We start from the raw sequence: 22,589 nt of genomic DNA on the forward strand, positions 1-22,589 counted from the left end.
GGCTATATACAGGGGGTACCGGTACTGAGTCAATGTGGGGGGGTACAGGTTAGTCGAGGTAATTTGTAAATGTAGGTAGGGGTAAGGTGACTATGCATAGATAATAAACAGTGAGTAGCAGCAGTGTAAAAACAAAAAGGGAGCGGGGGGGGGGGGGGGGGGGGGGGGGGGGGTTGTCAATGCAAAATGTCCGGGTGTCCAGTTGATTATTTGTTCACTTATGACATGGGGGTAGAATCTGTTAAGGAGCCTTTTGGACCTAGACTTGAATGTTCCGGTACCGCTTGCTGTGTGGTAGCAGAGAGAACAGTCTATTACCAGGGTGATTTTTTGGGGCCTTCTTCTGACACAATGCTACAGAGCCAGATGAGGGTAACAGGTTTAGTCCAGACTGCTCTTTATGGACAATCAGGGTGATGTTTGTTGATGTACAGTATTAGGACTTTGATTCTCGTCGTTTTATTCCGGTCACATTTTCCTCTGTTTTTGGCCTATGCAGCTCTGTGTGTTCCTGGGGTTCTCTCGATATGTCTTCAATAAGAGGGTGGTGTCTCTCTTAGAGGGAGTTTTCAAGCTATGTAATAAGAGGGTTATACTGTAATGCCATGAACTGTTCACTGTATTCAACATTTATTTTATTTTAGTAAGACGTCCTTGGTCGGACCATAATTTGAATGTGGTGTGCTAGATAGCTAATACTAATGCTAGGCTAATTGTTTATAGCTTATTGGCTAATTATATTTCAGTAGCTGCATGTCCTCTCTTTAGCAAGCTATGTAGGCCTCCAGACAAATAGATGCAAAACACTCCCCACTTTACATGCTCAATGGAAGTACGATACGGTCAGTTTAAAATAAGTAAACTAGGTCACTAGCCACCTAAAAAACATGCCTCTGTTGACACTGTATGTAAAATAATCTCATCATCAAGACCTTGGGATGGTAAGCTGAGAGAGCCATTATTCATTCCATGATTGAGTTATTCAAGAGAGATCTCCAGAAAGCAGATGTTTGAAGATGGATGACCATGTCTTCGCAGCAATAAGTGGACCCATTTCTTTTTCTGCTATAGTACTGAACATTGTCTTCTCTTTTTGTCTCCTATGTCCTCCAAGTGTGCAGGGGGTGAACCTTCAGCAGCCTCTAAAAGTCCTCCTGGTTTCTATGGTGATGTTTAGTTTTTTACACCAAACAACGATAATGTTCTTTGTTTGTCAAGTTGCAATCGCTCCTTTTGTCTATGGACTTTATTTGACCCTGAAGCAATTATTCTACTTCACCAATGTGGTCAACCTGTCTTCAGTGACCTGGCTCAGCATCCTCTACTACGTCAACATTGTGCCTAACAACGGACAACTTTTCATCTGGATAAAGAGACACATCAAGAATGTGGTGTACTTTGGTCTGGTTGCAGACCGGGGTATTGTTCTAACTGCAGGGGTATTGGACTATGTGTCTACACTCAGGCCAGAAGAACAACCCTTGAATTCATCGTCCTCTTTCAACGTCACTGCAGAATTAAGCAGTGATAGGGATGTATTTTTCTATCTGGGGAAAATATGCACTGTAATATATTCATTTCATCTCCTCATCTCTTTTGGGACTATGATTCTCTCTTGGAGCAGCACCTACATCTACCTGCGAAGGCACATGAAGAGGATGGAGGAGAGTAGCAGCTCTTTCTCCCAGCCCCAGCTTCAGAGCCAGATGAGGGTCACAGTTACAGGTTTAGTCCAGGCAGCGCTGTTTTTCCCCTACTGTCTGTTAATAATTACTCTGGTAGTTACGCACAGTCTGCCAGGTTATAATAACTTTGATCCCAATGATAACATCCAGACTACAGTTTCCTCGCTGTTTGGCCTGTGCAGCTCTGTGTGCCTGGGATTCTCTCAATCTGTCTTCAGACAGAGGGTGGTATCTCTTTTAGAGGGCGTTTTCAAGCAATGTAATAATCTTAATGGGTAAATGTTTTGTGTTCTATTTTAAGAACAGAATTTCCATTACTCTAAAGGGCTGTTTCCCGGACACCGTTTAAGTCTACTAGTAGATGAAAAAGCATGTTCAATGGAGATTCTACAGGACTATGTCTTATCAGTGTCCGGGAAATTGGCACTAAATAGTACATGAATGAACTTTCTTGGTAATTAATTGTGGTGATGGGTGCATGTCACAGACGATTGTTTGTATTAGCATTAGAACTAGCCCAGACAAATAAGGTATGTTTATTTTACAGAAGGCACATCTGGTGATTTGTTTTTATTGTAGTAAACTATGCAAAACTTCAGGTTGAGTTGAAGTGTAACAACATGCCTCATGAATTTCATTTGATGTCAGGATTTACATATTAGAGTTTGTCTTTGGTAAATTAGTATGTAAATACTGTAAGTTAGGACTAAATTCCACCAGGTTTCAGTCATAAAGTTTCAATTTTTGAGAGACAAAGTGAGAATGGGTCACTGTCCATCATCGGTCTTCTGGTGAACGTTTTCTATCTCCTCTTTATGCTGGCACCTGGGAAGGACGCAGAGAGAACTTTGCGTCAGACCGTGAAACTCCTATTTTTCTTAGAAGTGGGATGCAGTTTGGTGCTTCGAATATCTGAGCTTGTGATACTCTTTGTGGCGCAGTACTACAACATTCTGGAATATTTGGTGAGGTTGGTCATGTTGGCTTGCATGTCCTCATGCGTATGGCGTCTTCTACCAGCGTCTTCTACCACACCAAGATCGTCCCAAACCAGCGACCGCTCTCCGTCTGGGTGAGGAGGAACATCAATGCAGCTGTCTACGGTGGCCTTATTGTTGACATACTCTACCTTAGTACAACATGTGTAATTGTTGTAGGTTATGAGTATTTCAAATCCACCCATGTAACATTGTTTTAGAACTAACAATTTTAAAGTACCTTCAGTTTTGCCAAGATTGTGTTAGTCAAATGATTGGGCGAATGGAATTAGGTGGATTGCCTGTAAATGTAGAATTGTGTGAAATATTTAAAATAGGCTTTCCATTAGGTTTGTTTTGTTTCAGGGTTTTAGTTAATATTATATGCATTCTATTACAGATTTCAAAAATAAGAAACACACTTCTCGTTATATACTATAGGCAATTTTTGGTATTTAAAACTTGTCTGTCTTAGTAACAATATTATATGGATTGCATTGGTAGGATGTGTTATGTGGTGTAGGCTATACATCACAATAAGACTAAATCAATTGCACAACTGGGCGCTCTTTAGAAAATGAAATCCTGAAGGCTGACATGCCTATTTCTACATCTGTTATACCACCAACTGTTGCTGTACAAATACACAGTCTATAGGTTTATATAAATTGAACTTTTTTTCATGCACACGCATACACACACACACGCGGATATTCTGATGAATTAGCTATGGTTCAAATAGCAGCTCCCATTAACTTTAGCAAAGTTTGCATGGAGTTGCTTAACACATATCTACTTCACATATGGGGTGGCAGGTAGCCTAGTGGTTAGAGTGTTGGGCCAGTAACCGAAAGATTGCTGGATCGAATCCCCAAGCTGACAAGGTAAAGATCTGTCGTTCTTCCCCTGAACAAGGCAGTTAACCCACTGTTCCCCGGTAGGTCGTCATTGTAAATAAGAATTCTTAAATTGCTTGCCTAGTTAAACTCCTGTTCTGAACATTTGAGTTTTACTATGCAATCTGATACACGTCAAATCAGTTTTCTTGATCTTCTGATCTTGTGTGAAAATAATGTTCTATACACTGATCTTTACAGGAAACCTACTGATCGTAACAGTTTGTTGAGGTCTGACAGTTGTCACCCACTTCCCTTGAAAAATAGTTTGCCATACAGCCAATTCTGTCGATTCAAAAGAATTTGCAAAAAACAATAAGATTTCAACAGAAATATGGCTGAGACGCAAAGAAAGTTCAAGGAGAGGGGGTACAAAAATGATCAGATTAATATTGCCATTGAGAAAATTCAAAACAAAACGAGACATGACCTTTTTCAAGGGCAGTCTCGCAAAAAGACACATTCTTGCATTCTAACTACACACTATTCAAAGCGCTCTGAACAAATTAAGGGAATCGTTCACAAACATTGGCACATTCTAAAATCCGATGATAGTCTCGGTAATGTGTTTTCGGACCTTCCCTTGGTCGTATTGTCGCGGGGCAGAAATCTCAGAGACCAATTGGTACACTCTGATTTACCACCCCAAGATATTCCTGAACAACGTCTATTTGCGCCTCTACTGGATGGAAATTACAAGTGTAATGGCTGTGCTCAATGCAATGGCACTTATAAATGCAAATCCTTCAAACACCCACAAACAGGGAAATCAATCCCAATCAAAGGTGTTATTACGTGCTCCACTAAGGCAGTTATTTATCTTATAACTTGTCCTTGTGGTAAAAATTATGTGGGTAAAACAAAGCGCGAATTAAAAGTACGTATCTCAGAGCATCGTAGCACCATTAGGTGCAAAAACTTGACTTACCCAGTTGCGGCCCACTTTTTGGAGGCAGGCCACTCGATTTCGTCTTTGCGTTATATTGGCATCGAACATGTCACCCTCCCTAGGAGAGGGGGTGACCTTGATAATTTATTGTTAAAACGAGAGGCTGCTTGGATTTTTAACTTAAAGACCCTTGCTCCTTTCGGTCTCAACGTAGACTTTGATCTGAAGCCATTCTTGTGATTATTGTGACTTTGCCATTGTAATTGTTTGTAAGCTTGTGTAGTCTAAAATTAATCTATGATCGTATGCTATCCATTTGTTTTTTGTATGCCATTTTAATATTTGAGAATTAACCAATGATATTAGGCCACTCTTGGCCATGATTATAGACACCTGTGTCTTTTGACACTATATAAACGAGTCATCCCACAGTGTATGTGATCATACCCTGATGAAGACAGCTTGGCTGTCGAAACGTTGGATATTAAATTTTTTGCATCTGAGCTCCTGGAGTGTGCGGCTCTCCTTTATTTTCAAAATCTAAATTGCACCTGGGCTGGAATAATACATTATGGCCTTTCTCTTGCATTTCAAAAAACAGAACAAAAAATGTTATTTTTTTCTTGTATTTTCTTTTACCAGATATATAGTGTTATATTCTCCTACATTCCTTTCACATTTCCACAAACCTCAAAGTGTTTCCTTTCAAATGGAATCAACAATATGCATATCCTTGCTTCAGGGCCTGAGCTACAGGCAATTAGATTGGGGTCATTTTAGGTGAAAATTGAAAAAAAAGTTTGATCCTTAACAGGTTTTAAATAAAGGTTCAATTAAAATAATATGTATAAGGTTGACGTAGTCTAATATATATACCCATTATATATGTAATTTAATTACGTTTTGAGTTCTGACAGAAATGCTGTGTGGTTTCACTGTTACCGTTGATGTCACATTAACATATCAAGGACATGTTTGAGTCTGCACTTAAAGAAATGGAAAGTTTTACATTATACGTTAGCACACACCACAATTATTTAAATAATAGATTTAATGTTTTCTAACACAATTAAACAAAGTCAGGAAATTACACTGTAGGAAAAGTGTTGAGACCATCACATATATTCAAACCGCAGCCTCTAAATTGAAAAATGTAGCACTTTCTGAGAGGGATTGGAAAAGCACTCCACACACTGTGGTAGCAGCATAACATGAGAAAGACTTATTTGAGATAAGAAATATAAAATATCTCCTCATGGAAAGCAGCAGAAGAGTCTCAGACAGAAATAACAGATTCTAATGTATGCCGTAAAGTGTAGCACAATCACAATGATTTTATCTGATTGGTGCCTGTACACATATAGTATGTAACATATAGTATGTAAGAATCAGATAAAAAAAATATATAAAAATACACATTATGGAACCGTGGGGACTGTGAAGAACAAACACACAAGTACACATGGATTTGGTATTGTAGATATGTGATAGACTAGTGGCCTGAGGGCACTAGTGGCCTGAATTGTGAAAAGTGTTATGTCATGCAATATTTTAAATGGTTTATAAGAACAAATTATTTTTTACAATGACGGCCTACACCGGCCAAACCCGGACGACACTGGGCCAATTGTGCGCCGCCCTATGGGACTCCCAATCACATCCGGTTGTGATACAGCCTGGAATCGAACCAGGGTGTCTGTAGTGACGCCTCAATCACTGAGATGCAGTGTCTTCGACCCCTGCACCACTCAGGATCCCATATAATGACTCTTAACTACAAATATTCTGTCGTTAATTTACAATTAATGTAACTAATATATTCAGCGTTGTAGATGGGTGAGAAACATGCAATTAAATACCTTTTCAGGTGTTAATGAGTTTCTATCTGACAAGCATGTACGCACACTGTGGAATGCACGCACGCTGTGGAATGCAGGCAGGCAGGCAGGCAGGCAGGCAGGCAGGCAGGCAGGCAGGCAGGCAGGCAGGCAGGCAGGCAGGCAGGCAGGCAGGCAGGCAGGCAGGCAGGCAGGCACAAACAAACACACACCCACACACACATGGTGTGACAACATTTTTATGCCATCAACTCCATCGCCATTATTGTAGTAATTACAACTATAGCCATACTATCAATGACGTGTGTGTGTGTGTGTGTGTGTGTGTGTGTGTGTGTGTGTGTGTGTGTGTGTGTGTGTGTGTGTGTGTGTGTGTGTGTGTGTGTGTGTGTGTGTGTGTGTGTGTGTGTGTGTGTGTGTGTGTGCGTGCGTCCATGTGTAATCCTCTGAGATAGCCAATCAGAGGTCTGTCAGGGCTTGCCTGTCCATGGGAATGTAGCACTTGTTGTTTTCAGTCATTGCAATAAACAAGCATCCATCTAATGCATGTGGAGACTGCACTAATGCTACAGATGAGGCAAAATTATGCAGCCAAAAACCTGAACGTTGGTTGGATAATCAAGTGTATTGGTATATTGACATAAACACCAGTTTGCTAGCAGCAGAGTGATACATACTCTGACAAAAAAAGCATTAGGACTTCTATACAAAACATGCTACAACAGGCTATAACAACTACCAAATTGTCAGACAGAAAGGGACAAATCCATAGTCAGAACTGCAATTGATATATTTACAATTAAGGAAATTAAATAACACAAAGGAGTGCCTGCACACACTATCAAGTGGCAATGAAAAGGCGAGCCATGCAAATAGATACTCCTTTTAGTACACTCTGTAAATAGACCTATATGGTGTTTTATGCATATACTAACTTTCACTAAATTTGTGACCAAATGAAAAGGGGACAGCCATTTCAATCTGTAATGTACAGGGTAGGTTACAGGGCAGCTATATGTCAGGGGTACCAGCTGCTTCTCTTGTTCATCTGGGTCTAATTGTTTTGGGTGTTTTAAAATCGCATCTGATTAAAGCTGGAAGACATTAAAGCAGGGAAGATTGCAGGGCTATTCATCAAGTTGAAGTTCAGCCTCATTGCATTGTTTATCATTTTCAACAGGTTCATTTGACTTGAATAAAAAAGGCTTTTACTAGGGGTGGAAAGAGGCTCAGCAATATTGAAGTGGGAAAGTAATTATACCTTGGGTCATAATTTCATATTCTGTCGTTGTCAGACATGCATATAAATGTACTTATAGAGGCCAAGAATGGAAAGAGATGGTTCATGTTTATGTATGAGGGAGAGGGAGAAAGAGAGAGAGAGAGAGAGAGAGAGAGAGAGAGAGAGAGAGAGAGGGAGAGGGAGAAAGAGGGGGAGAGAGAAGGAGAGAAAGAATGATAAAGAAAGAGAGGGAAATGAAGAGACTAAAGCTTTCAATAGGCTTTCAATAGTCTAATCAAAACTTGGTGACCAATTTTGTGTGTCATCTTTGTAATAATATTACTCAAACGGTTGCCAAGCGATGTGTGACTGTTGATGATTATAGTGGCCTTACATGCTAGTCAATACATGCTAGTCCATACATGCTAGTGTATACATGCTAGGCCATACATACTAGTCCATACATGCTAGGCCATACAGTGAGGGAAAAAAGTATTTGATCCCCTGCTGATTTTGTACGTTTGCCCACTGACAAAGAAATGATCAGTCTATAATTTTAATGGTAGGTTAATTTGAGCAGTGAGAGACAGAATAACAACTGTACATGCTAGTGTATACATGCTAGTCCATGCATGCTAGTGTATACATGCTAGTCCATACATGGTAGTCTATACATGCTAGTCCATACATTCTAGGCCATATATGTTAGTTCATACAGTATTATCCATACATGCTAGGCCATGCATGGTAGGCCATACATACTAGTCCATACATACTAGTCCATACACGTTAGTCCATACATGCTAGTCCATGCATTCTAGTCCATGCTAGTCCATACATGCTAGTCCATGCATTCTAGTCCATGCTAGGCCATACATGCTAGTCCATACAAACTAGTCCATACAAACTAGTCCATACATGCTAGTCCATACATGCTAGTCTATGCATTCTAGTCCATGCTAATCCATACATGCTAGGCCATACATTCTAGTCCTTATTAGTCTATACATGCTAGGCCATACATGCTGGTCCATACACGCTAGTCCATAGATGCTAGGCCATACATGCTGGTCCATACACGCTAGTCCATAGATGCTAGGCCATACATTCTAGTTCATATTAGTCCATACATCCTAGGCCATATATGTTAGTTCATACAGTATTATCCATACATGCTAGGCCATGCATGCTAGTCCATACACACTAGTCCATAGATGAAAGGCCATACATGCTAGTCCATATTAGTCTATACATGCTAGTTCATACATGCTAGGCCATACATGCTAGGCCATACATGCTAGTCCATACACACTAGTCCATAGATGCTAGGCCATACATGCTAGTCCATGCATTCTAGTCCATGCTAGTCCATACATGCTAGGCCATACATTATCATCCATATTAGTCTATACATGCTAGTCCATACATGCTAGGCCATACATGCTAGTCCATACACACTAGTCCATAGATGCTAGGCCATACATGCTAGGCCATACATTCTAGTCCATATTAGTCTATACATGCTAGTCCATACATGCTAGGCCATACATGCTAGGCCATACATACTAGTCCATACATGCAAGTCCATACATACTAGGCCTTACATGCTAGTCCATACATACTAGTCCATACATGCTAGTCCCATACATGCTAGGCCATACATGCTAGGCCATACATTCTAGGCCGTATATGTTAGTTCATGCAGTACATACCAGACTTACTAGTCCATCCACGCTAGGCCGTACATGCTAGGCCATATGCACTAGTCCATACACTCTAGGCCATACAAGCTAGTCCATACATACTAGTCCAAACAATCTAGTCCATACAAGCTAGTCCATACTAGTCCTTACATGCTAGTCCATACATGCTAGTCCATACACGCTAGGGCATACATGCTAGTCCATACATACTAGTCCATACACGTTAGTCCATACATGCTAGGCCATACATGCTAGTCCATACAAGCTAGTCCATAAATGCTAGGCCATACAAGGTTAGTTCATACAGTACATACTAGTCCGTACATGCTAGTCTATACATGCTGGGCCATACACGCTAGTCCACACACGCTAGTCCATACACGGTAGGCCATACAGTACATACCAGTCCATACATGCTAGGCCAAACATGCTAGGCCATACAGTACATTCTAGTCCATAAATGGTAGGCCATACAACAACCAAGTGCTCTTGTAAACACAATGTGCATAGGACTCAATACCTCTGTGGGCCCTCCACATGTGTCCCCACCCCTGTTGAAAATGTGACAACTTGACAAAGTGACGTCCATCGCCACCAGAGGGGAAACACATCACTTCTGCTCAGGCAGGTATTTTTAGACGAGATCAGCACGCTGCTAGAGGAGAGAGCAGAGACAGAGATGGTTAGAGGAGAGAGCAGAGACAGAGATGGTTAGAGGAGAGAGCAGAGACAGAGATGGTTAGAGGAGAGAGCAGAGACAGAGATGGTTAGAGGAGAGAGCAGAGACAGAGATGGTTAGAGGAGAGAGCAGAGACAGAGATGGTTAGAGGAGAGAGCAGAGACAGAGATGGTTAGAGGAGAGAGCAGAGACAGAGATGGTTTCACTGCATGTTTCACCAAACCGATGGGTTTGGATGTTTAGACTAACTTACAATCATATCAACTAAAAGTATGACGCATCTCTCTAGTCTCTAATCACCTGACATAAAAATTCAGTTTGAAAACTGAATTCAAGGTTAATTTGAATAAAACTTTGTTGAAACACATAATGTGAGAAACAGATTGAGATAAGAATATGTTTGCCTAGTGGCAATCTAGACGTTCATATGTGACTATATGCGCACAGTGTATTACAATCTCTTGTTCCTTATTGATCTCTTATACACATCATTTGTACATCTCTGTAGTGTCCATGCATATATTTTTGACAATGTTTTCTTTCTTTTGTGTCAAAATAAAAAAGAAACATGATGCATACGTTTAGATTTGTTTTATGAAATACACTGATGGATATTATGTTATTCATTATGTCTTATTGATTTTCTATATATTTCTCCTCCATCCTTGCTAAATCCCCTCTGGAATGAGAAGGTCAAATAATGTAAGATATGTAAGATAGCACATGATATGCTTCCATAGGCTTTCGATTCGTTATTTGACATCAGAGAATGGCATTGGGCCAAACTGATCCATTATAGATATCCCAGTGCCACTCGGTAGACTGCCATTTCTCATACTACTTTCTGCCATTGTATTTATCGTGATAATCTGTGAATGTTAAACATTTGGATTAAAGTTATCCTAACTCACTAAGGAACTCTGACCTCACACTTTACATCAAAATAAGTGAAATACTAAATAATGCATAGTAAGTGAAACACGTACATTTGGCGCTACCATCATCTATCTCAATCACGTCATGCTGCTTGCTTAGAGAGTATCGCTTCCTCCTGATTCGACTCACACCAAGGTTCGAACCCAAGACCTCTGCCTTGCTTGCACAAGTGACTTGTCCTCCCAAAGCGTCTTACCAGCTATTCGGCGGTGCAAATGGGGACATTTCAGGCTGAGGAGTGAGTTTCATAAATCCCCATGTGCTACAGTACATTCACCCCACAGACTTACTCCACAGCAACCCCAGTGTTGGGCTGAGTGGGTTACGGCACCATTTGTAACTGCCGTCACGATGCTTGCTTATCGAGTACCACTTCCTCCTGATTCAGATCACACCAAGAAACTCTGCCTTGCTTGCACACATGTCCGCCCTCCCGAAGCGTCTTACCAGTCGGCACCACCTACAAGCTAGCTATTTGATGACGCAAGTGTGGACACTTCATGCAGGCTGAGGAATGAGTTGCACACATCCCCATGTGCTACATCAGCACACAGTCCCAATCCACTGGGCAAAAACTGGTTGAATCATCGTTGTTTCAACGTAATTTGTAAACGTATTGTGATGCAGAATCCATGTGGAAAATACATTGGATTGAATAAAGTCATCAATGTAAACTGTTGTTTTGAGGGTGAAATTTCAACCACAGGATTATGTCATCATGGTAACTACATTTCAAAATAGACAAACCTTGTATACAATATATTGAATTTGGACCTTTAAAACAACATCAGATCTTCAACGTTATATACATTATCAGGAAATAAAAAAACATTAGGCTGGTCAGCACCTCCTACTGGAGATTTGATCAATCCACAGCTACTCTTTGGTCTCCCATCCAGGGTTGTAACGAAGCCCAGCTTAGCTATAATATTTGGCACTGAATATTACCAATTTGCTATCGTGTGAATGATTGTTGAGAAATATCCACTTAAACACTTTATAGATTCACTGTTGCTGTAGATGTCCTTCTAAAGGTTATGTTTAATAACAGAGCAAATTAAATCACTCATACATCATCAATGATGCTATTTAGGCCTACAGTATATAACATTTGCAAAATCATCAACAACTATTGTTTCAATTCAACCCATAATTAAACTAAAACTATACAATAAAATAGGCCTAGAGTTTCAAGCTCTGGTTGATTTAAAGTGTAATGATATTTAGTGAGATTGAGTTGTGTTTGGTTGTCAACGCAACCAAATATTAACATTTGAAGGACATGTATCATCTGTGCCACTGACTTAGTCTGGCTTTAATTCCAGTTAGGTTTGCAAATTAATAATTAATATGTTGGATTCACGTCTCCATCCAAACCAAAAATCGTATTTAAATAATAGGACTAAATCAAATCAAAATGTATTTAAAGCAGTGTTTCCCAACCCTGGTCCCCAACAGTACACATTTTAGTTGTAGCCCTGAACAAACACATCTCATTCAGCTCAATGAGGGCTTGATGATTTGTTGACAAGTTGAATCAGGTATACTTGTCCTGGGCTACAATAACAATGTGTACTGTTGGGGGTACTCAAGGACCAGGGTTGTGAAACACTGATATAAAGTACATTTAAAGTTTGATTTGATTTAGTGATTAAGATTTTCGGTTGAGAAGGAGATGTGAATCCAACATATAAATGATTAATTTGTAGACAAACTGGAATTATGGCAGACCAAGTCAGTGGCAGAGATTGAACTCTACCAGATTTTAAATTGCCTTCAAATGTTGATATTTGGTTGTGTTGACAACCATACACAATACAATAAATAGCCTATTAACTTGTCAATATATTAACAAAATATTTGTTGGAATCACGTCTCCAACTCAAGCAAAAATAACGATTACAGAACGGGTTTAAGCCAGTTTAAGATAGTTCCATCTGAGCGATGGAACTATCCAAGCAGTAGATACATCTCCTTTAAGTAGATACATCTCCTTTAAGTAGATACATATCCTTTAAGTAGATACATCTCCTTTAAGTAGTAACATCTCCTTGATATTTGGTTGCATTGTCAACCAAACACAATTCATGATTACTTTTGTAATACAGTAAATAGACTAAAGTTAAGGCTATCTTACAAACTAATGTAACATTCAACCTTAAAATGAGTAACACATCCATGGTCACATGTTGAGGTTACTGTAACTATACATTTCTTGTTATGTAATCATATAAAGCAAGCATGTTAAATAAAGATAGCATGCATACAGTAGGTAGTCACAGGTCTGTAGAGATCTTCACAATTGCTGCAATAATCTGGCAGTCTCAAACAACATTGATCACTTGCGCCATGTACTTTTAATGCAATCTCAACTACAATCCAAGTTATTTGGTTTTGCTATGAGATGAAGCACAGTGATAACACATTATTTTATTTAACCTTTATTTAAAACAGGGAGTCACATTGAGATTAAAATCTATTTTACAAGAGAGCCCTGTACACATTACAATAAAAACAGAATATTAAAACAACATACACATGTGTATAAAAGCAATCATATTCAACTACATAGAGGTCCTCAATAAATCATGTAAACTGCCTGAGTGGCACCAGCACATCTAACTGCAGTGAGCTTTGCTGATTATTCCACAAATTTGGGGCATCTAAACAAAACGCAGATTTTCCCAAATCCGTAGAGACTGGAGGGACCTCTAGTGTTATCCATTCCTGTGAACGGGTTTGGTAAGTGATGATTTTTATCTTAATTAATGATGTTACATATAAAGGGAGTTTCTGTAAGATTGCTTTGTAAATAAATCAAAGAGAATACAGCTCTCTTCTTACAGACAGAGAGGTCCATTCCACATTTTTGTACAGACTACAATGATGAATCCTAAAATTGTCCCCTGGGATAAAACGTATTGCTGAATGGCAGACTGCGTCCAAGGGTTTTAAAACAGAGGTTGCCGCATGCATGTAAACAACATCACCAAAATCCAATACAGGGAGAAGCGTTGTTTGAACAATCTTTCTCCTATTTTTAATATTAAGGCATGATTTATTTCGATATAAAAAAACTATCTTAGCTTCTTAGTCAGATTTTTTATATGCGTTACGAAGGACAACTTGTCGTCAATCCAGACACCCAGGTACTTATATTGAGAAGCAAGCTCAGTTTGGGCTCCATTTATAGCACAGATATGCAGGTCCTCAAGGTCAACATTTCATGACCTAGAGAACAGCATGAGCATGGTTTTACTAAAACGAACTTAAGATCTGTAAGTGGTTTTTGAATTGAATCAAAGTCATGCTGAAGTTCACAAATTGCCTGCTGCACCGAGGTGGCACAGGAATACAAAACTGTGTCATCTGCATAGAGATGAATGTTACAAGTATTACAAGTGTTTCCCATGACAGTAATATTCAAAGTGAACAATAATGGACCCAAAATCGAACCCTGAGGAACACCTTTTTCAATCTCAAGAAATTTGGATTTAAACCCATTTATCAAGATGGCCTGAGTTCTGTCGCTAAGATAATTCTGAAACCTTAAACAGGCTGTATATCCCAGGCATATTCTTGATAATTTCTTCAGCAAAACAGAATGATCAACAGTGTTGAACGCCTTTGACAGGTCAATGAACAAGGCAGCACAGCTCTTTTTAGCATCCGATGCATTGACAAGATCATTAACAACTAGCGTGATTCCTGTGGTAGTACTACGCCCAGGCCTAAACCCTGATTGCTTAATATTAAGAATATAATTATCAGATAAAAAGGAATGAAGTTGTACATTAAGCAGACAAGGCTCCAAATGATCAGCCTCTGTAGATTTGTTTTTGTCTAATGTTAACAAAGCATCCAGGACTTCTTTATCAGTGAATTTCTGAAAAGAAAACTCCTGACTAGCATTTTCAGAATCATTCAATATATTTTGACCATCTACATCCAAACTACTCTTTTCAAGAGCTGGTTTTGAAATACATTCAAATATAAAGCCTGCAGAAATAAATGGTGATTAAATGCATTAATGATATCAAATTTTGTCAGTAATAGGCCAGAATCTAAATTAATTTCGGGGGAGAGAAGAGGAGACACAACACTTAAGTGATTTAACAGCTTTCCAGAATTTAGCTGGGTTCCCTGTACATTCATCTGTTGTATAAATACAAAATAACTTTTCTATGGTTTGAAATAGTTGAAAGCAAGTTGATTGGAAATTCAACTCATTTTAAGCTGTCTTTTTGAGTGGGTGAATATCAGTTGTAATCTCATTGTTCAATGTCTCAACCAAATATTATCCAATTATCCACATTGAAATTATGTAATGTGCCCAGTGGGAAGCCTCACACTCAATTCTTCCTATGTCTAATGACAGCTCGACCAGCATTAATATCCCAAGCTCCACATGGGATGGGTTAATTAAAAAGAGCTGGGAGAGCACGCATTGGAGCTGGGAAAAGTGCTGTACATTGTCAGTCATGGAGCTTAGTGCTCCTGTTCCACAGGAAGCAAACCTATGCTTTGTTCTCTGTCTACAGTATGTAAGAGGGCTATTTATTTCAGAAGTACGTTCAATAGGCAGGCACGTTTTTTCAAACGTCCCTCTAGAGTCCTTGAGGACAAATGAGGAGTCAGCGTTAGATCCTGCCTCGTTTAAGAGCTCAGATGAGGAGAAATGAAAAATCCACCCACAGCCCCAATTATCAGAAGAAAGAGACGCTTCATCGTCATTCATCTCATGCGTGAGAGCTAATGACAGATGGTGAGACGTAACAGATAAGGAAATGACATTTTCCCCATGTGATCATTCATATCAGTCACAAGACAATAAGGAAAACGTCTATTCATTTTCATCTTTGTCATATCCAGATTGACCAGGAAGTTATGAATGTGAAGTAGCTCTGTTTAAAGATTGCAATGTGCATAATTAACAGAAAATTGTCAAGTATTTTTGAGACTTGAATCCTAAACCTGCATCACATCGAAAGGGATCACACATTTTCAGACCAAGATTATTCTCAGGGCACACACCATTCAGGTAAACATTTCCGATTGAGCAGCACCTTGACATTGCTTTCTCCACATTAGTATTATAGCTCTTAATCCATTCACAGTCTCATCACTTGCCAAAAAGGACCAGACACCATATTGATTAGTCATCCTTTGAAATGTGCAATGGGATGAGAAATGTCCCAATGCCCTGGATTCCTGTCTGAACAGACATACATAGAGACTACAATCATTGTATCATGGTATTAGACTCCATTACTCTATGGAGAGCTCATTCTCTCTCATCTTCTGTGTTTTGCACCAAAGAACTGCCACGGTTCTTCATCCCTCCCCACAGACTGCAGACAGTATACCCAAACCTGCCCAGGCTCCAGTGAAGTCAGAGCAGAGCCGTGTGAATATGCTGGCCTCTCCACCCAGAGGGATCTTCTCCTCCACAAAGTCAGGGAGTGAAAACAACAGTGACTAATGCCCATACACAGAGAGAAAAGTGTTGTAATTCTGAATCATTTATGGCCCTGCTTCACTTGTATTGGCACGGGGCGCTGCAAAGATGCACATCTAAATCATTGATTTTGTGAAAAGTAGACTTCAATGGTAAGTAAATGGATTTCATAAAACTTTGCGAGGTTGGACAGTGAGATGATATCTGCTAGAAGAGAGCACAGCGGCTCCATTTTTATATATATTTTTCTCCTGAAAGCAAAAGCTTAAGAATCTGCATGTGCCTGTAGCCTGGAAAAATCCCTCACTGAAGGACAAGAAGAAGCTTTATCATCTGCCCTCGGTACACCTTGCACTTACCATTCTCAATAATCAATCCTTATCTAATTAAGTGTTAAGGTTATGTACACCACTTTGCCTCTATCTCAGGTGTTTTTGATGTTGCCTGGTCTTATATTACTGCTGACTAATTGTAATGTGTTGGTGAGAGGGATGACTGGTGTGATGTTATTATTGATGCCGATGCTACTGCGTGATTCTTGACGTAGTTGTTTCTTTGAGGACGAAAACAAAAACTCAGCTTTTAGTTGACGATGCAGTGAAAAGCTTTTTTATACAATTCTATTTAGAACTTTTCCTTTCAACAGAGTAGCCTATGAAGTGAAATTAAACAACCAGTCTAATTTCATGTTGAAAGCTACCTGAAACCTAACCTGCCACAAACGGTGATGTATGTCATAGTTGTATACAGGATTACTGACATAGGAACAGGGGGGCCTTAACACGCGTCATACGAGCCCAGGATCGAAGGGCCAGTGCTGACAGATTATCAATGAAACTATTATACAACCTGCCAAAGGAGCTGACCGACAGCACAACCACCATGTCAGAACACAACAACTGGAAAAAAACACCAACTTGAAAACACCAACTGGAAAACAAAAACTGGAAACGACAACTGGTAAATGCAACAACTGGAAAACACGACAACTGGAAAACAACAACCGGAATAAACAACAACCGTCAAAACACAACAACTGGAAAACACCAACAACTGGAAAACAACAACAACTTGAAAACAACAACTGGAAAACAACAACTGGAAAACAACAACAACTGGAAAACAACAACTGGAAAACAAGAACTAGATTAAACAACAACTTGAAAACAACAACTGGAAAACAACAACAACTGGAAAACAACAACTGGAAAACAACAACTGGAAAACACAACTGGAAACGACAACTGGTAAATGCAACAACTGGAAAACACGACAACTGGAAAACAACAACCGGAATAAACAACAACCGTCAAAACACAACAACTGGAAAACACCAACAACTGGAAAACAACAACAACTTGAAAACAACAACTGGAAAACAACAACAACTGGAAAACAACAACTGGAAAACAACAACTAGATTAAACAACAACTTGAAAACAACAACTGGAAAACAACAACAACTGGAAAACAACAACTGGAAAACAACAACTGGAAAACACAACTGGAAAACAACAACTGGAAGGAAACACAACTGGAAAACAACAACTGGAAAACAACAACTGGAAGGAAACACAACTGGAAAACACAACTGGAAAACAACAACTGGAAGGAAACACAACTGGAAAACAACAACTGGAAGGAAACACAACTGGAAAACAACAACTGGAAGGAAACACAACTGGAAAACAACAACTGGAAGGAAACACAACTGGAAAACAACAACTGGAAGGAAACACAACTGGAAAACAACAACTGGAAAACACTACAAATTGAAAACAAAAGAGCTGGAAAACACAGTAACTGGAAAACACAACAACTGGAAAACACTACAAATTGAAAACAAAAGAGCTGGAAAACACAGTAACTGGAAAACACAAGAACTGGAAAATACAGGTTGTTGATTTCAGTCTTGTGTTTTTTATTTTCAGTATCAACCCACTGGGCACACACTGGTTGAATCAACATTGTTTCCACGTCATTTCAATTAAATGAAATGACATTAAACCAACGTGGAAGTGACGTTGAATTGACATCTGTGCCCAGTGGGAACCTTGACAGTGGTAATACATTGAGTTACTTTCAATTAAAACATTTCTGTATTTGTTTGCATAATAGAAGATGCAACCATTGAATAGTAATTGTTTTATAATGCTAATGGAGAATTAATAATGAATAGCTTTTTTATTGCATCTAGGTATAGAGGCACTTTACATTGTATAGGAGTAACTATTGTTTCTGCACTCACTGGTTTCCTATCGCTACTGCGGTACATGGAGAAAAGGTTGTTCTGAACCAAACATGTCTTCTCTTTCTCCAAACAAATCATTTTGTGGCAGTGCTTTGTATCATACTGGTTCTACTCAGAAGTGCTTTTTGCATAGATCTATGAATTGCCATAATAATGTCTTCCATTGCTTATTTATAGTAGCATTGTCTTCCTCTTTTTGCCCTTTGCAAGTCAAGTGCTACCACGTGGCAATGCTGCCATCTGCTGTATTTGTCTCTTATTGAGACGCACTCAGGAATGGCTTCCTGAGTGCGTCTCAATAAGAGACAAATACAGCAGATCTGTAGATTTTCCTAATTACATTTTGTGCCAGGATGTAAAATGGCTGTTTTGTAGATTTGTGAAGATATCAAAATACTTAAACTTACATGCAAAATACCTGCTGTTAACTTTAAAATTATCGGAATGAATTATCCAAAGAGAGTGTAAAGAAGGCACAACAGCCTTCAGTCTAAATACAAAAATAGATGGGTTCCATGTCATGGTGAAATGAATTGCAATTACACAATATCCTTGCTGATCACACTGGTAGGAATTTCCTGGGTGGTCTGCATGTTCTCCCTGATAGAGTGTGGTTTGATATTCAGCACTCATCTGCTCCCATGGTGTTGTGCCCCAGCTCACAGCGGTTGAGTAATGAACCTCTTTTCCAATCATGTTTCCTCCACTTGATAGCTGGGCTGTGTTTAGCTGTGGGGATCCAGCACAACACATCTTTATGGAGCAGAGGAGCAGCAGACTCCAGGATCCAGGCAGCTAGTAGCATACTCCTGCTCTCTGCTGGGTTTACAGAGTAAGCATGTGACTTCTAAATGATACGGAGTGAAATAAGGTCTAGTCTACAAGTCTACAAATAAGGTCTAGTCTACAAGGAGTGGAATAACAATGTAGCTGGAGTAACCACGTGTGCAACACTTAATGATGCTGGTTACAGTCAGAGATAACAGACAGCTGCTGTGTCTGTCATTGGCTAGTCTACTGTAGACCCGGATGTCCTGTAACCCCATCGTACTATCGTAAGTGTTGTTTATTGATGCGGTGCCAAGTCTTCCTCCTCTTTCAAATCAAATCAAAAGTTTATTGGTTGCATACACAGTTTAGCAGATGTTCTAGCGGGTGCAGCGAAATGCTTGAGTTACTAGCTCCTAACAATGCAATAAAGAACCACTCCACCGCCATCACTTCTATCTCCATTGGTACAGTATGTGACTGTGACCAGGCAGGGTGGGAAGTCGGCTCACTTCCTGCCACTGTGTGAATTATTCACACTGCCATTGTCAGAGCGGCCCTCACCTGTCAACAGGTGCTCTAGAGGGGAGTGGAAGGGTTGAAGGGTGGAGGGGGAGGGGGGTAGTGAGCAGACCACCCCTTCTTTTCAGAGGTTGACAGATGGATCAGGTCAGCTGTCTGGTCTGTCTGGTCCGTGTGGTTCATCTGCAGGCAGTCTGGGCTCGACGCAGACATATGCTACATGGTGTGCTGAGTTTTACAATTAGGCTACCACAGACAACAGGTAAGGCGTGGGTTCTTCGTCTTGTTTTTTTGCTTAATAGTGTGCTAAAATAAGTTGCTGTTCCTGTCGCTTTGTCTGTTTGACATAACTGTTGTTAATTACAGGCTAACACTCTAAACCAGCACAAAGTATATTCAGCATACAGTGTTTGAACAGTTGTTGTTTTTAGACAGGGTAAAGTAACTGATGCTTTTCTCAAGCTTGTGGGAGTAGTGTTCACACAAACACTAACAAATAATTCAACGTCATATCATTTTTCAGGATATGTTGTGAAATGCATGAGCCTTTGTTCTTTTATTTGTTCTTTTATTTATTTCAGGAACAGGATGGATCCATCCCATTGGTTCATATTCATCATGTATGTTATCACTTTTCCATTGAAGAAAATTACTGCTTGCTATGACGGGTGCAGCTGCCTCACAGATATAAAATATATCAACTGTTCGGGTGGGAATCTTACCACTCCTCTTAGGAATGTCCCCCACAACACAGAGTACCTGGACCTGTCCAGAAACCTGTTGACAGTGCTCCAAGCAGGTTCATTTGGGACCCTGTGGAGCCTGAGGGTGCTCCTTTTAAAAGACAACAACCTCAGCCATGTAGATGACGGAGCTTTCTCCTCCCTCCAGGGTCTGAGGAGGCTGGACCTGAGCCGTAACCACCTTTCTGCCCTGGGGCCTGGCTTCTCCCTGGGCCTTGAATCCCTAACAGAGCTGCTGCTGGATCACAACCATCTCACCGTCCTGGAGAGTGGGGCCTTCCACAGCCTGGACAGCCTCCAGAAGCTGGACCTGAGCAGCAACCTAATCTCCACAGTAAAGCCCAGAGCCCTGGGTTACCTGACTGGCCTGCGCCAGCTCCACCTGGAGGGAAACCATCTAACCTCCCTGGGTTCCGGCCTCTTCTCCACGCTGCGCTCCCTGGAGGTGCTGGGCCTTCGGGGGAACTTGATCAGCTCCACTGAGCCAGGAGTCTTCGCCCCTATGTCTTCCCTAACTCTGCTGGACCTGGCCCTCAACCGCCTAAGCACCCTGGGCTACAGGACCCTGTTGAGCATCCACACCCCCAGCCTCCACGTCCTGTTGGAGGGCAACCCCTGGCACTGTGACTGCGACCTGCAGAGGGTGTTCAGGAAGTTGTCCAGCATCCACAGGGTCTTCCTGGATGACTACCAGGAGCTGAGGTGCAGCCAGCCCACCGAGCTAAAGGGCAGGTCCATGGGAGAAGTGGATGATGAGCTGTGTGTCGGAGAGACTGTGACAGTGCTCATTCTGACGGTCACTGTGGTGATCACCGTGGTAGCTGCCATTATCATGGCGGAGAAGAACAAGAAGAATAGCGTGGCCAAGAACTGGGAGGAGAGCGTGGGGCTGGACACCTACTGTGACAATTACAATTAAGGCTGTCACCTCCTCATGATACAATAATGAAAACTCACTGCGCCTCAGCTCCCAATGTGGTTAAAGATCTGATTAACAACATTGAATGCAAGCAGATTTTCTTTGATAACTATAACTATTCTCAAAGAGATTCGCCCTCTTAGTTTGTAGAATAGGAAATCTCGTATTGATTCCCTATATAAGGCAGTGAAAGACTTGTTTGACAAGTTACTATTTTGCTGTGACAGTTGACATGGCCACCGTTAGGGAATTTACATACACTACAGTTCAAAAGTTCGGGTCACTTAGAAATGTCCTTGTTTTTTTTAAAGAAAATCACATTTTTTGTCCATTAAAATAACATCAAATTGATCAGAAATACAGTGTAGACATTGTTAATGTTTTAAATAACTATTGTAGCTGGAAACGGCTGTTTTTTAATGGAATATCTACATAGGCGTACAGTGGCCCATTATCAGCAACCATCACTCCTGTGTTCCAATGGCACATTGTGTTAGCTAATCCAAGTTTATCATTTTAAAAGGCTAATTGATCATTAGAAAACCCTTTTGCAATTATGTTAGCACAGCTGGAAACTGTTGATCTGATTAAAGAAGCAATAAAACTGTCCGTCTTTAGACTAGTTGAGTATCTGGAGCATCAGCATTTGTGGGTTTGATTACAGGCTCAAAATGGTCAGAAACAAAGAACTTTCTTCTGAAACTCGTCAGTCTATTCTTTTTCTTTGAAAGGAAGGCTATTCCATGCGAGAAATTGCCAAGAAACTGAAGATCTGGTACAACAATGTGTACTACTCTCTTCACAGAACCGCACAAACTGGCTCTAACTAGAATAGAAAGAGGAGTGGGAGGCCCCGGTGCACAATTGAGAAAGAGGACAAGTACATTAGAGTGTCTAGTTTGAGAAACAGATGCCTCACAAGTCCTCAACTGTACTTGTCCTCTTGCTCAGTTTAAAACATTAACAATGTCTTGTGGTGTACAGCAGGTCAGCCACCAGGGGGAGACTCGTCGAGGCCATGGTGGCAGATGGAGTCTACATCACGAGGCGATGGCTCCCTCTGCTGGACGTGCCAGGTCTCGACGGGCTCTCCAGCCAGGACT

At 40.4% G+C, this 22,589-nt stretch overlaps 1 protein-coding gene across 1 annotated transcript; it reads left to right on the forward strand.

Moving 5' to 3' along the window:
• Positions 1-351: 351 nt before the first annotated feature.
• On the forward strand, positions 352-21,486 carry LOC120063689 (carboxypeptidase N subunit 2-like). Its single transcript, XM_039013984.1, has 7 exons — positions 352-372; positions 1,115-1,166; positions 1,303-1,465; positions 1,625-1,725; positions 2,627-2,757; positions 16,176-16,279; positions 20,559-21,486. The coding sequence occupies exons 1-7, from the start codon at positions 352-354 to the stop codon at positions 21,484-21,486; spliced, it is 1,500 nt and encodes a 499-aa protein (XP_038869912.1).
• Positions 21,487-22,589: the final 1,103 nt, after the last annotated feature.

Source organism: Salvelinus namaycush, chromosome 19, assembly GCF_016432855.1.
Source record: "Salvelinus namaycush isolate Seneca chromosome 19, SaNama_1.0, whole genome shotgun sequence".
In the NCBI taxonomy this organism is placed as follows: domain Eukaryota; kingdom Metazoa; phylum Chordata; class Actinopteri; order Salmoniformes; family Salmonidae; genus Salvelinus; species Salvelinus namaycush.